The sequence below is a fragment of the Salvia splendens genome, chromosome 12, assembly GCF_004379255.2.
Source record: "Salvia splendens isolate huo1 chromosome 12, SspV2, whole genome shotgun sequence".
NCBI classification, from domain to species: Eukaryota; Viridiplantae; Streptophyta; class Magnoliopsida; order Lamiales; family Lamiaceae; genus Salvia; species Salvia splendens.
The window spans coordinates 2,611,074-2,626,908 of NC_056043.1; the positions used below are offsets into that span (position 1 = coordinate 2,611,074).

At 41.8% G+C, this 15,835-nt stretch overlaps 1 protein-coding gene across 1 annotated transcript; it reads left to right on the forward strand.

Moving 5' to 3' along the window:
- Window positions 1-219: 219 nt before the first annotated feature.
- Window positions 220-2,252, forward strand: LOC121759642 (protein kinase PINOID-like). The gene is made up of 2 exons (XM_042155300.1): window positions 220-1,093; window positions 1,293-2,252. The coding sequence occupies exons 1-2, from the start codon at window positions 561-563 to the stop codon at window positions 2,047-2,049; spliced, it is 1,290 nt and encodes a 429-aa protein (XP_042011234.1). The 5' UTR covers window positions 220-560; the 3' UTR covers window positions 2,050-2,252.
- The last annotated feature ends 13,583 nt before the right edge of the window (window positions 2,253-15,835 follow it).

Genomic DNA, 15,835 nt, shown 5'->3' on the forward strand with positions numbered 1-15,835 from the left:
TGACGTTACAGGAAAAAATGGAGATAGTCTTTGAGATTAGCTCCGTTGATAGGCTCATTTGTGAATGCTCTAACAAAAGACTTATTTTTCCTTATTGTTTTTATCTTTATTAAAAATTCGAATTTACTCCACCTAGTAATTAATTTACCGCCCTAGCCTCCGTACTACACAGCTTAAATAATCCCCAACGACCAAAGTTTTCAATTTCCTCCCTCCTTCCCCACCTCTCCTTCTCTCTCTAAAACCATATAAACAAGCTCGAAGCAGAAGCTAGCTCTACCACTAGCATCACAGCTTACTCTCTCCAGTGTACGGAAACCCTATTCTCTCTTAATTTAATATCCACACCAATAAAGCCTGCTTCTCTTCCCCCTTTCACAACAGCCTCCATTAATTCCTCATTCCTCAGCTCCGTCCTTTGCCTCACTCTTTTCTGCCTAAATTTTGACTTCGCACAAGTTCATCCATCCCCAAATATTCCCGTTCCCACTCTTCCAAAAAAGGATAAAATTGAAATTGCGTGTGAAGGTTTAATTGCGGTTGATGAAATCGAGGATAAGATGTTGATCGACGATTGCGAGGGGGCGTATTCTAGCAAGAGTTCGATGAGCAGCAGCGACACGACGACGATCAGCCATTGCGCGAGCTTCAGCCGCCTCTCGTTCGAGATGCCGTCGAGCTCGCCGGAGCAGCAGGCGGCGCTGCGGCCGCACCGGTCTTCGGACTCCTCGTTCCTGGCGATTCGTTTGAAGCCGAATCTGAGCTTCCGCGACTTCAGCTTCGTGCGGCAGATCGGCAGCGGGGATATAGGGAGGGTTTACCTGTGCCGCCTCCGCAGCGGCGCGGAGGAAGGGCGGCTATACGCGATGAAGGTGGTGGATAATGATGTCCTGGCGGTGAAGAAGAAGACGCAGAGGGCGGAGACGGAGCGGAAAATCATGCGAATGTTGGATCATCCGTTTCTGCCGACGCTGTTTGCTGAATTTGAGGCTTCGCATTTCTCCTGCGTTGTTATGGAGTATTGCGCCGGCGGCGATTTGCATTCTCTGAGACATAAACAGCCGAATAAACGCTTCTCTCTTAGCTCAGCTAGGTGAATCTCTCTCTCCTTTTAATTTCATTATCTTTACTTTATCTTCAAATCGATTTTTAGCCGCAAATTTCCATATCTGGAATTTTCATTTTTCTTCGATTTCTGAAATCTGATCCTAATTTACCACAATTCTATCTATCTTCTCCAACAAGCAATCTGAAATAAAATTGCTAATTGTTCCAATTGAAAAATTTTGCAGGTTTTATGCCGCGGAGGTTCTCGTAGCATTAGAATACCTTCACATGCTAGGGATAATCTACAGAGATTTGAAGCCGGAAAATGTGCTGGTTAGATCCGACGGCCACATTATGCTAACCGATTTCGATCTCAGCCTCTGCTCCGACGCGACTCTCGCCGTCGAATCACCGGACTTCTCGCCGGACTCTCTCTCCTCGCCGCGTGCGGCGGCTCCCCGCGCCTTCACGCCATTCTCATGCATCTCCGACCGGTTCTTCCGGTCGAGAAAAATCCAAACGCTCGCCGCGAACCGCCTCTTCGTGGCCGAACCGGTCTCGGCCCGGTCCTGCTCCTTCGTGGGGACGCACGAGTACGTGGCGCCTGAGGTGGCATCCGGTAGGTCCCACGGCAACGCCGTGGACTGGTGGGCCCTGGGAATCTTCATCTACGAGATGATCTACGGCCGAACCCCATTCGCCGGCGCAAACAACGAATCTACGCTGCGTAGCATCCTGAAAAACCCCCTATCGTTCCCGTCCGACGCGCCGTGCAGTCAGAGTGAATCCCACGCGCGGGACCTCATCGCGGGGCTGCTGGCGAAGGACCCGGCTCGCCGCCTTGGGTCAAAGCGCGGGGCTGCCGATGTAAAGACGCACCCATTCTTCCGGGGGCTGAATTTCGCGCTGATACGGACTGTTACCCCGCCGTCCGTGGCGGGGATGCGGAGGCAGAAGACGGCGCCGGTGGCGCGTCCGGCCTCGCCGTTTGGGTTGTTTTAGGCTTTTTAGTTTATTGCCACGTCATTAATTAGGTTAATTATGATAACTTAGTAGTACTATGTATTATTAGGCTGAAACAAAATTAAATGAGAAATGGTAAAATTTGTATAGAAAGTTGACGTGAATTGTGCGGCGATATTATAAGCTGTTGGAAGTTATTATGTCATTTTTGTGACAATTTAAGCGATGATAATTGGGTTTAACTTTAAAGTTTAAAGTGTTGATTATTTTAATTAGAATAATTGACTTTGATGGGTTATATAAATGCAAAAGCGAAGTATATTAATATAAATAATCATGTATAGGTGGTTCATTGAATTTATAGCTGTACATTCTGCCATCTCGAATATTTTATGGTTTGAATTTTGATATTTTATGCTAGCATGCCAGAGACATGAAATATCTGTGATGATCGATCAGGGAGTGGGAAATAAATTCGATTCGATATTATTTACTAGCAACAAATAAGATTCCAAAATCCATTGCTTTATAGAGGAAAAACAAATTTCCCGAATAAGATTCCAAAATCCATTGCTTTATAGAGGAAAAAATGTGTGGAGAAATTGTTCCACACGTCATGGCTAGCACAACGACGAATTGATTAGGTTGAACTCGAGAGATCTGAAACGGTGAATAAAGTCATTCAGCGCAGAAAGGGTAACGTAAACACAGGTCTAAAGAATTGCGACAAATTAAGCTGCTACAAACGTAATGTCAACAATAGCCTAAAAGTCTGAATTTAATGAAATTTTCTAATTTTCATAAGATGGCTTCGGTGGGTCGACCCTCGACCCCACCTCGATTCGTCACTGTTCGGAGCTCCTCCATGATGGTCCGGCATGGGGACAGCGGGAATCGCCCGCCATGTGCCGCGTTTGGATCATGTTTTTAAACAACCGGAGAGCATTCCCTGACGTCAAACTGGGCATTTTGTCTTTTACTATTATTACAATTATTCTTTTTCTCTTCTTTCAAATTGTTAATTATTTTCTGGCCTCTTTCTTTGTCTCTAGAAGCAGTTGACTCATTGAATATTATACTTTCTCCATTTCAGAACAAATTTTTTATATCCCCACAATCGTATAAAAAAGTATACTACATTAATTCTTTTTTTTATAAGTATATTTTTTAAGAAGATAGTTTTAAAACTTTAGATAATGGAAATTTGGCATGAGATTCCCAAAATACTTATGCTAATTATTTTGGTAAATTAAGAAAATAAAGTGAATATAGAATTAGAAAAATTTGGAAGTTAGGAATTTGACAACACATGGAAAGCCCAGGTGGCCACCTGCCCACCAGGCAGCCCCATCACACCCTTTTAACCCACTGTCCCCTTCTCCCCGCAACCGTGGGGCCCACTAGCCCAACACCACCTGACCTACCCCCTCTCTCCTACGTGGCACTCATGTTTTGCCACGTGGTTAGTGACTTCTTATTAGTAGAGTTAATAGTAATCTTTGAATCTCAATACTCTGTAGTTTTTTTTATAGGGCTTAAGATATTTCACTGTTTTTTGAAATTAAATACTAATTTATAGTAAAACAATGAGATAAAATTTAATTATAATTGAAGTATATTAATTTGAACATGATAGAGCTGAACTTGAAAGCCATGAGAGACATGGAGATTAAAGGGTATCCAACAATTTAAACTTTAATTACATATGCTTCTGTCTCAATATTAGCGAGGTTTAGTTTTTTATCTCTCCAACCTCACTCATTATCTAGGTTTTTAGAGCATCATTAAAGCTCGCGGCTGGGCCGCAAAAAGCGGGTCCGGCCCGGGCTCGCGTTAGATGGTTCGGGACGGGACGTAACGCGGCCCAGCCCAGGGTTAATTCGTGTTCGGGTCGGGCCGCAACAGAATTTTTATTTTTTATTTTTAAAAAAATCAGAATTTTTTTATAAATACCACTCCATCCATTTTCATATACATTCTACTCCATTTCTCTTCCTAAAATTCGACAAAATGCCTTCTTGTCAAAGATTTTTCGAAGCTGAAATGTCCCGATTGTTAGAAGAGGCGGTGCCGGAAATCCAAGAAGAAATCAACAACGAAGTGGAACGATACCAAACTGCTATTCAAGCTTGGAACGAACAACAAATCCGGGTACCACGTTCTCGGATGTATATTCACCGAGACCGTACCAACGTGTTCCGGCATTGACAATATGTTTTTAATGGTTTTTGTTTTTTGTATTTTTAAATTTCTATGTTGTAATTTTCAATCTTCGATCGAAAATTAACTTTTACGTGTTATAAATTTCCGGCGTTTTTTATTTTACGTGTAAAATATGTTGAAGTTGTGAATAGTGTCATTTATTATTTGCGGCCCGGGTTGTGGCATGCAGGGTTAGAGCAGTTGGGGCCAATGATGAAGCCGCGAATTTTTGATGTTTGTAAGTGCAGGAAATAAATGAAGATCAACCCAGAGATTTTACGTGGTTCGATTTACTGAGGTAAATCTACGTCCACGGGGAGAAATGGGGGTAGGTTTGTATTGCTTGATCTGTTTTCTACAGCTTACAAATACAAACTTGCTATATGGTGTTTTATCTCTAGAGAGCTTAGCTTTTTTCTACCAGATCTAAGTCTTATTTATATATTGAACTGAGATCGTGGCTTGCATCACCTCCTTAAGTCGTGGAGGTCACGGAGGTCATGAGATCCTGCATGGCCACTAACTAGGCGGTGGCTTACATCATCAGTAATTATGTCGTGGATGTCGTGGATGTCGTGGAGGCTGCATGGGTCCACCACTAGATAGATCGTGTCTCCCAGTTCGGTATTGCCGAGCAGCTTTTGCCGATGCTGAAACCGAACTGTTGAACTATTGCCGAGCAGCTTTTGCCGATCTGAGAGTAGAGCTTGATGCCGACCTGAGGGCAGAGCTTGATTGGTTGGCTTTTACCGAGCTGTAGGCTGAGGCCGAACTCTTTGGTCATGCCGAACTGATACTCTTTCTTGGGCTTTGTGCTGGCTTGTTTAGTACGTACTCCATCACTACCCCCCCCGAAAAGCGAAGTGAATCACTTCGGCATTCTGGATAAAGGTACGGGGTAAGTTGATGTTTGTCCTTGGTCTGATGAAATAAACATCTTTGTCCGGACTTGGCTTGTCGGTCTGATGAAATAAACATCTTTGACCGGACTCGTCTTTGGTCTGTGTTCTAATTTGGCGATTTTTGTCGCCGGGATCGAACTTTCCCTTGTCCTAATTTCGGGATCGGACTTTCCCTTGTCCTAATTTGGGGATCGGACTTTCCCTTGTCCTAATTCGGGGATCGGACTTTCCCTTGTCCTAATTCGGCGAGTTTTATCGCGTGGATCGGACTTTTCCTAGTCGTAATTCAGGCAAGTTTTATCGCGAGAATCAGACTTTTGTTGCAGTTCGTTTCAGACGAAGTGCTTGTTTAAGCTGAATTGTGGTCTTGTATCCTCTTTAGAAGCTTTGACGCACAATCGTGGGCTTGTTGCAGCTCGTTTCAGACGAACTGCTTGTTTAAGCTGAATTGTGGTCTTGTATCTTCTGTAGAAGCTTTGGCTCACAATTGTTTAGCTTGTATATGTTCTAAGAAGGGGATCAGCCTTAGAAGAACAAGATACCTCAGTAACATTTGTAAGAGACGACACGCACAGAGACAGACAAAACACACAAACAAAACGCACAGAGACAAATAAAGACCAAGTAAACCGAATAAAGCACATTGAGCAAACAGGACTCAAGACTGACTGACCGGACTGTCTCTTACAAATGGAACTTTTTGAGGTTGGAAATGTGCCATGTTCGGGGTACCTGTTCTCCTGACATGTGAGCCAATTTGTAAGACCCTTTGCCGAGGACTTCTGATACCCGATACGGACCTTCCCATGTGGGTTCGAGCTTGCCCAGCTTTTCTGCTCGGCTTACTTCGTTGTTTCTCAGGACGAGATCTCCCACTTGAAATTGCAGCTTCTTCACCCTTTGGTTGTAATACCGGGCTACTTGCTCCTTGTACTTGGCTGCTTTTATGCATGCCAATTCTCTTCTTTCTTCGGCAAGATCTAGCTCGGCTCTCAGTCCGTCGTCATTCATTTCTGCTGAGAAATTTAGAGTTCGGGGACTGGGCATGCCGATCTCCACCGGAATTACGGCTTCAGTGCCGTACACAAGACTGTACGGAGTTTCACCGTTGGAGGTTGTGGGTGTAGTTCGGTAGGACCATAGGACTTGAGGGAGATTTTCTACCCATTGTCCTTTGGCTTGTTCTAACCGAGCTTTTAACCCTTTCACCAGGATACGATTTGTTACCTCCGTTTGTCCGTTCGCTTGTGGATGAGAGACCGAAGTGAACCGCTGTTGAATATTCAGCTCTTGGCACCAATTCTTGAATGTCTTGTCAGTGAACTGAGTCCCGTTATCCGAGATGAGGATGTGGGGTATGCCAAATCGGCACACTATGTTCTTCCAGACGAAATCCAACGCCTTCGAGCTCGTTATCGTAGCTAATGGTTCAGCTTCCACCCACTTTGTAAAGTAGTCCACGGCAACGATTAGGAATTTCATTTGCCGAGGAGCTTGAGGAAGTGGTCCCACTATGTCTATGCCCCATTGCATGAAAGGCCAAGGGCTTTGCATAGTGGATAGATCGGTCTGCGGCATCCTTGGGATATTTGCATGGATTTGGCACTTCGGGCATGTCTTGACGAGCTGCACTGCTTCTTGTACCAAGGTTGGCCAATAATATCCCCATCTTAGAACTTTTTTAGCTAAAGCTCTAGCTCCGATGTGGCTGCCGCACGATCCTTCATGAACTTCTCTGAGGATGTAGTCCGTCTCTTCTGGTCCCACGCACCGCAATAACGGCTGGAGGTAAGACTTTCTAAAGAGGACTCCTTCATGAAGTTCGTACCGAAGTGCTCGGCACGTGATCTTCCGAGCTTCTCTCTTATCTTCGGGCAATTGTCCTTGATCCAGATACTGCAAGATCGGCGTCATCCAGTTCGGCGAGCTGGATATTGAATGTACCTCGGCTTCATCAATGCTTCGATGCATTAATTCTTCCGCCTTTGAGTTCGGATCTGAGGCCAACTTACTTAAAGTATCTGCTCGGCTATTTTCCGCTCTGGGAACGCGGATTATCCGAAAATAGGAGAAACTTCGGCTGATGCTTTGCGCTTTGTCCAAATACTTCTTCATTCTCTCGTCACGGGCTTCACTGGTACCCAACATGTGATTTACTATGACTTGTGAATCACAATGGACTTTGAGAGATTTGACGAGCAGACTTTGCGCTAACTGAAGTCCGGCAAGGAGGGCTTCGTACTCGGCTTCATTATTAGTAGTGGGGAATAGGAACCGAAGTGAGTAGGTTATCTCGTGTCTGTCGGGAGCGACGAGTAAAATACCAGCTCCACTTCCCATCTTGTTTGAAGCTCCATCTACGAATCCGCTCCAGCAGTCTGGCGGCTCTACTTCGGATTCCAAGGGCTGTGCTAGTTCGGCATTGGCAGACTTTTTCTGTTCGGCAATGACAGGGATTGCTTGATCGAACTTGGCCTCTGCAAGAAAATCTGCCAAGGCTTGTCCCTTGATGGCTTTCCGAGGTAGGTACTCGATTGAGTGTTCTCCCAGCTCTATGGCCCATTTGGCGATTCTGCCTGATGCTTCTGGCTTGGTCAAAACTTGCCGAAGAGGCAGATCGGTTAAGACGCATACCTTGTGAGCATAGAAGTATGGCCGCAGTCTCCTTGCTGCATTTACTAACGCCAGAGCAATTTTTTCCAGAGGTTGATACCTTGTTTCTGGACCTCTTAATGCTCGGCTTGTAAAGTAGATGGGAAGCTGCTTTAGGCCTTCTTCTCGTACAAGCACCGCGCTGATGGTTTGATCTGATGCCGCTAAGTATAAGAATATTACTTCGGCTTCGGTTGGAGCAGAGAGAATAGGAAGCTCGGCTAGATAACTTTTGAGCTCGTCAAAGGCCTTTTTCTGCTCGGCTCCCCACTCGAACTTTGGTGCCTTTTTCAACACCTTGAAGAATGGCAGTTGCTTTTCGGCTGCTTGGGAAAGGAATCGATTCAGTGCGGCTAGACATCCGGTTAGCCTTTGCACGTCATGTATGGACTTCGGCATTGCCATGTGCTGAACGACTTGAACTTTTGAGGGATTTGCCTTGAGTCCGTCCTTTGAAACCCAACAACCCAGAAACTTTCCCGAATCTACCAAAAAGGTACATTTTTGGGGGTTGAGTTTGAGGTTGGCTTTTCGGAGCACGTTGAGAGTGGATTTGAGGTTGTCTTCGTACTCCGAAGTGCTTTTGCTTTTGACAACTATGTCGTCGACATACACTTCAACTTGTTTCCCGATTAGGTGCCGAAAAAGCTTGTCTACCATCCTTTGATAAGTGGCTCCGGCATTCTTTAAACCGAATGGCATCTTTTTATAGGCGAAAATGCCGAAATCGGTGATGAAAGCTGTTTTCGGAGCGTCACTCTCATCCATCAACACTTGGTGATATCCTTTGTATAAATCAAGGAAACAGAAAATTTCGAAGCCGATCAAAGCTTCTACTTTTTTATCTATATTCGGAAGGGGATAGCAATCTTTTGGACAGTGCTTGTTTAGATCGGTAAAATCTATGCACATCCGCCATCCTCCTCCTTTTTTCTTGATCATCACAGGATTGGCCACCCAAGAAGGATATTTCACCTCGAATAGTACATCCGCTTTTAGTAATTGGCGGACTTCGTCATGGATGATTTGGCTTCTTTCTGCCGCAAAGAGTCTTTGCTTCTGTTTTACTGGCCGGATTGAAGGATCAATATTTAACCGATGAGTGATTACCTCGGGGGGCACTCCGGTCATGTCCAACGGAGACCATGCAAAGACATCTTTGTATTCCTTGAGGAGCTGAATGGTCTTTTCCCGGAGTAGAGGTGTTCCTGCGAAGCCGACGTTGACCGTTCTGGATGGATCATCTTCGTATAACTGAACGGTCATTGAGTTCGGCTCTGAAGTGACTTCGGTCATCTCGCTTGCCTCCGACTCCAGTTGCTGTGATTGCTATGCTTGATGGTGCCGAACTGATTGCTCGGCACTTTTAAGCGCAATCTGCAGACATTCTTTTGCTCTCTTTTGATCACCTCGGATGACCGCTATCCCACCTTTAGTGGGGATCTTGATGGTGAGGTGATAAGTAGAGCAAACGGCCCGAACTGTGTTGAGCCAGTCTCTCCCCAGGATGATGTTGTACGGGGACCGAGCTTTCACCACAAAGAACTCGATCATCGTACTGGAGCTTGTAGGCGCTTTTCCCACCGTGATCGGAAGGCTGATAATACCTTCAGGGCGGGTGTCTTCCTGGGCGAAACTTTTCAGAGGAATTGGAGCCGGACTGAGCCGAGCTGGATCCAATTCCATTTTATCGAAACATTCTTTAAAAAGAACGCTGACGGACGCTCCTGTATCCACAAATACTCTGTGGATCAGTTTGTTTGCCACTCCGGCTTGAATGACAATAGCGTCTTGGTGAGGAGAGATGGCTGGGACGGGATCGGCATCTGAAAATGTAATCACTTCGTCTTTCTTCAGCCTTTTATGTGTTGGTTCCTCTTGATTGGAACCTCTGCGTTCTGCTTTTAGGGACGACTTAGTCTTCCCGGCTGGGAGAGCATCAATAGTCAGGATTACTCCATCGTATTGCGGCTCGTCGTCGTCTTCGGGATCCTCATGCCTTTTCGGATCCTGAGGATTGCAGTTCGCACTTCTCTGCCTTTTGTTCTTTTTCGGCTGCTTGCTTTGGTATTTTTTTAACGTTCCTGTTTTCACAAGAACATCAATACCTGCAGCCAAATCTCGGCACTCCTCGGTATCGTGACCGTGGGTTTGATGGAAGGAGCAATATTGATCCCGAAGTCGCCGTGCGGCTGATTTCGTTATCCGCTTTGGTTTTTCGAACATATCGGAATGTAGTTCGAAAATTTCCGCTCTTGACTTGTTTAATGGTACGAACTGAGCGGGCGGCTTCTCAGGATTGAGACGTGGCCCCAATCTGCCTTGTACCGGTGCCCTTTGAATTCTTTCAAAAGGAGTTCGGCGAGGAAGCACCTGGTCGCTTTGATCGGGCTTCCTTTTGTCTCCTTGGGACGATGAGCTGTCTAACGACCGTTTTCGACGGTCTGCCTCATCCGCACGAGAAAACTGGTCCGCAATGTCCCACATTTCTTGAGCTTTTTGCGGACCGCACTCCACGAGCTTTCTGTAGAGAGCTCCGGGCAGGATTCCATTTTGGAATGCCGAGATGACAAGTAGATCATTGAGATTATCTACTTGTAGGCATTCCTTATGGAATCTCGTCAGGAAGTCGCTGATCTTTTCGTCACGACCTTGACGTATAGAAAGCAGCTGAGCCGAAGTGATTCGAGCTTCTGCTTTCTGAAAGAACCTCCTGTGGAAAGCATCCATGAGATCTCGGTAGGATCTGATGCTGCCTTGAGGAAGGCTGTCGAACCACCTTCTGGCGTTCCCGATGAGCAGCTCGGGGAACAGCTTGCACATGTGGACCTCATTGAGACCCTGGTTCGCCATATTATATTGATAGCGTCCCAAGAAGTCATGAGGATCCTCTAGCCCGTCATAAGTCATTGACGGTGTCCGGTAGTTTCGCGGCAAAGGAGTTCGGGTGATGTCGTCCGAGAACGGAGTCTTTAATGCTCCGTACATGGCGAACCCGACATCTCTTCGGTACGGAGGAGATGGAGTTCTCCTGTGGTTCCGGTACCGAGGAGGAACATGTCGGGGTTGAGGATTCTTTCTCCTGGAAGACACGTCACTACTGCGGTAGTGACTTTCATGTCTGGATGAGGAGGGAGAATCCGCCGTTGTCTTCTCCGACTGTTGGCTCTTCTGCAGGAAGGTTAAGAACTCCTCCTGCTTCTCGGCCAAGAACAGCTTGACAGCCTCGTTCAAATCAGGCTGCTGGGAAGACTCGGTGTGTGGACCTTTTGAGCGGCTTGCTCCTTCTCCGTGAGAACTGGAAGTAGATTTTTCACGAGGCTGCTTTCCAGGCCTATGGGCTGCTGGATTAGCTTCCTCATGGTTATCACGGACGGAGGCACGGGTGTTATGTGATCTGGTATGCATTTTTTTGGTAGAAGAGGATCAAAAAACTCGCTTTATCACAAATTTGGTTCTCTGTTTCCCACAGACGGCGCCAGTGATGAAGCCGCGAATTTTTGATGTTTGTAAGTGCAGGAAATAAATGAAGATCAACCCAGAGATTTTACGTGGTTCGATTTACTGAGGTAAATCTACGTCCACGGGGAGAAATGGGGGTAGGTTTGTATTGCTTGATCTGTTTTCTACAGCTTACAAATACAAACTTGCTATATGGTGTTTTATCTCTAGAGAGCTTAGCTTTTTTCTACCAGATCTAAGTCTTATTTATATATTGAACTGAGATCGTGGCTTGCATCACCACCTTAAGTCGTGGAGGTCACGGAGGTCATGAGATCCTGCATGGCCACTAACTAGGCGGTGGCTTACATCATCAGTAATTATGTCGTGGATGTCGTGGATGTCGTGGAGGCTGCATGGGTCCACCACTAGATAGATCGTGTCTCCCAGTTCGGTATTGCCGAGCAGCTTTTGCCGATGCTGAAACCGAACTGTTGAACTATTGCCGAGCAGCTTTTGCCGATCTGAGAGTAGAGCTTGATGCCGACCTGAGGGCAGAGCTTGATTGGTTGGCTTTTACCGAGCTGTAGGCTGAGGCCGAACTCTTTGGTCATGCAGAACTGATACTCTTTCTTGGGCTTTGTGCTGGCTTGTTTAGTACGTACTCCATCAGCCAAAGACTCAAATTTGGGAGAATAATGACGTGGAGGGGACTTGGAGCCTAAAACTGGGCCGGGGTTAATGATGCTCTTATAAATTCTATTTTTATCATGAAAAGCATATTAATCTTTTGACTCGTTTTTTTAGTTTTTGACAATGCATACTTTTTGAAGTCAGCACTACTTTTAACGATAAATCTCTAATTTATGTCACTCATTCTCTAAATGTTCCTCTTTCCCCGCCGTTAAAATGCTAGCTTTGCTACTTATTGATGTCTTTATTATAAAAAAATGTCCTAAAACTATGATGTTATTAAATGTAGCAGGATAATCATCCAAGAACATGTGATACTTTTATATGTTTTGGATTTTATATAGAAGATTTTTCAATACTCATATTCAATTTTTTGTTTTTATTATTTTTGTTGAAGAAGAAAAGACTATAATGATGAAGATATGATTCCATTAATAGATTGGCCTCTTTTCTCTCACATGGTGACATAAAAAAAATAGCAATTTCATTCCTGTAACATCAAAATTCTAACTTTGTTGCTTATTGATGTCTTCATTACCACAAATATTCTAAAAACATTATGCTATGATGAAATGTAGGGTAATTATAGTAGAACATGTGACTCTTTTTATATGTTTTGGATTTTACACAAAGATTTATAAATATGCGATGATCTTATAACTATCGATTTTGTTTTTATTGTCGTTGATAAAGAAAACGAAAAGACGGTGAATGATGAAGATATGACTCCATTCGTAGAGTAGCATCTTTACCTCAATAAAGCCAATTCCTTTTTATATGCTTTTCTTTATCTCATGGCTCATAATTCAGAATTGTGGCCCTCGAAATAATTTAAAAACTTATAGTAGTATCAATTATCCTTTATTTTTATCATGCATCAATTATTAATAAGTCAGTTACACACATAATTTCAATGTCATACCAAAATCAATATATTCAATTTCTTTTAGAGTTTAGAAAGTGATATTCCAAATAGATAAGTGAAAACGAATAAAATAGGAGAGGTTAGAACGAATATTTTGTGTCAAAATACGAAATTATCTTGGAACGTCTCAATAAAAATTATGAATCACTGATCTTGAGCCAAAAGAAGTTGGAGTATAATTGATGGACGATTACATTTAAACGTGATAATTGCATTTATAATTTCAACGGAAATCATCATAGTTTAGCAAAGAAAAAAAGAAGATTAATTAACCTTCCCAAATGAAAAAAATATTACTATAGGTAAATAGATCGAACAAAATAGATGAGGAGTTGACTTAGACTTTGAATATGTATTAAGAGCGACCAAGACATTGGTGGGAACTTGAAATACGATAAAATCGATAGAGTGGTTGGCTCATGTAACATGAGAAACTACTTTTTCAATTCCATTCTTTTTAGAATAATTTTATATGGTTTCATGTGATGTTTCCAAAGCTTAATTAATCCATCTCTCGGTTATCTAATCCACGTTCCACATTAATCGGTTGTTTGGATAGATTTTGAAGAAATTACAAAAAAAAACGAGCATAATTATTTAGTTGTAGATTTCGTTAGGTTTATTGGATTGTTATCATGTCGATGTAATAATACTCTAGCATATTCAAATTTGCACACATATTAAGAAAAATTTCGAACGAAATATGAACTTGACCTTCAATGTTCTAATCTGAACACAACTTGTAAATGACAAAATTCCGTTACGATATTGTCTTTATTGACCAGACATGATAACGTAAAGAACTCAACAAACAATACAGAATGATGCAAATATGTTGTGAATGAGATATGACCCAACAGTATAATAGTAAAATCAAGAAATGAAGTGAAATATGAACGTGGAAAAATAAGATCATAAGCCTAACCTAAAGGATTGAAAAATATAAATAATTAGTAGTACAATTTATAGACAATTATCATACCCAAAATAACGAAACAAAATTCGTAGAATGTACAAGTCCTCAATGTAGTGTGGTACAACTGAAAAAGGTCTAGCTGGACCACGTCAGCTCTTAAATATACTGTGGGAAGGTCCACACTACCAGGGTCCCCAAACGACGCCGTACTCAGGAGAGAGAAATTTGAAAGAGGATGTCACGTGAAGTACATCGTGCTTGGTAACTTGTGCCTAGTTAGGAAGGACTTGACTTACTGCGACAATATTGTGTGGTGCAAGTTTATCACTTTTCAGTTATATTATACTCTCTCCGTCCCGCATTACTCGCACATTTCCTTTTGGGCACGGAGATTAAGGAATGAATGATAGACAAAGTCAACAATTACGGCTGTAGGTATAAATTGTTACTAAAAATGGAAAGAGTGCAAATAACTTGGGACGCCCAGAAAGGAAATAAGTGTAAGTAGTGCGGGACGGAGGGAGTATTATTATTGTCAATTCCTCTGGTCACTTCTAAAATACTCGATCAAATTTAAAGTTGGGCCTCAAGTTAAATTCCAAATATTCCTTAATTTTGATCCACTTGTTATGTTCGTAATTTTAAAACACTGGTACAACCAAAAAAGTTATACTATTAGGTACAAATTATATATTAAAATAATAAATATAGTTAGAGACAAGTTTAAAAGACTTAGATTAGTCTTTAGCCTCATTTTTAATTTTTTTTATATTTGAATTGTCTCTATATTACTTTTCAAATTTGAATTAAAGTATGCATTAATTATATTTTATGGTTCCCAAAAATAAAAAAATTTATACACAAATCATTAATATATGACTACAATATTACGCACGTTCCATATACTATACATGCGTCCATATGTTTTAATTAAATGTATAAATAAACTAATTTTTTCTCAAATAAACTAATTTTTAGTTGTACAAAGTTTGGTCACATAGATTTAAAAATCAGCCTTAAAAACGACGAACTCTTACATTTTTCTGGATTTTTGTATGATTAAATATGCCAGTTTCTTATTTATATTAGTATGTTGTTAATTTGACGTATATTTATTTCAAATTAATAATATGGCTGCATGTTTTGCCATTTGGTTCAATTTACAGTCGCTCTCATCATCAAAGAATTATTTGAATATTACTCCTTCCGTCTTACTGAATATGACTTAACTTTCCATTTTAATTTATTCTAACTAAAATGATTCATTTACTAAAAATTGGAACACCTTTATTTCTACTTTATTCTACTTTTTTTTACTTTACTCTTTCAACTTAACAAACAAATAAAATTGCATAAAATCCAATATCACCCAAGGAATGGGTTATATTCACCCAAATTCGATGCCCAAAACTAAGAAAAAAGTTGAGATTCATAATTTTTAAAGCCAATTATGAAAGTTGCAAGATTAATCAAAATTCATGATTTTTTAAGCAATTTGTTCTATACTCCCTCTATCCTAAAAAAAAGATTAGGTTTATTATTTTGGGACGTCCCCTAAAATTAGACCAAATTTAAATATGAAAAGTTTTTAACCAATTACGCACCACTAATAATGTGGATCTCATAATCCATTAATATTACTTTCACGATTTTTTCCTTATCTCTTACTTACTTTTTCATCTCTCTCTTACTTTATCAATTGTATACTAAAACCCGTATCATTTATAAATATATCTTTTTTTAAAGACGGACGGAGTGAGTATAAATTATATTGTACTAGTAATCTATTCATTCTGAGGTAACTAAGTTGTTTCTATTCAATATAAGATTATAAATGTTGATGTTTAATGAGTTACACAAGTAAAAATAGAAAGTAGTAAAAATAATTAAAAAAAGGTTAAATTTGTTAATTCTGAGGAAATGACACATTTAACTTGAATTATCCCAAAAGTAAATAAGAATCCATTTGGATTAAAGGGAGTATGCATAGTAAATTTATCTTTTGTAACTACTTGAAATTACACAGTAATTATATTGGGTCGGTTGATTAGTAGTTATACAAAAGTGTGATGTACAGTTTGTCGGATAAGATAA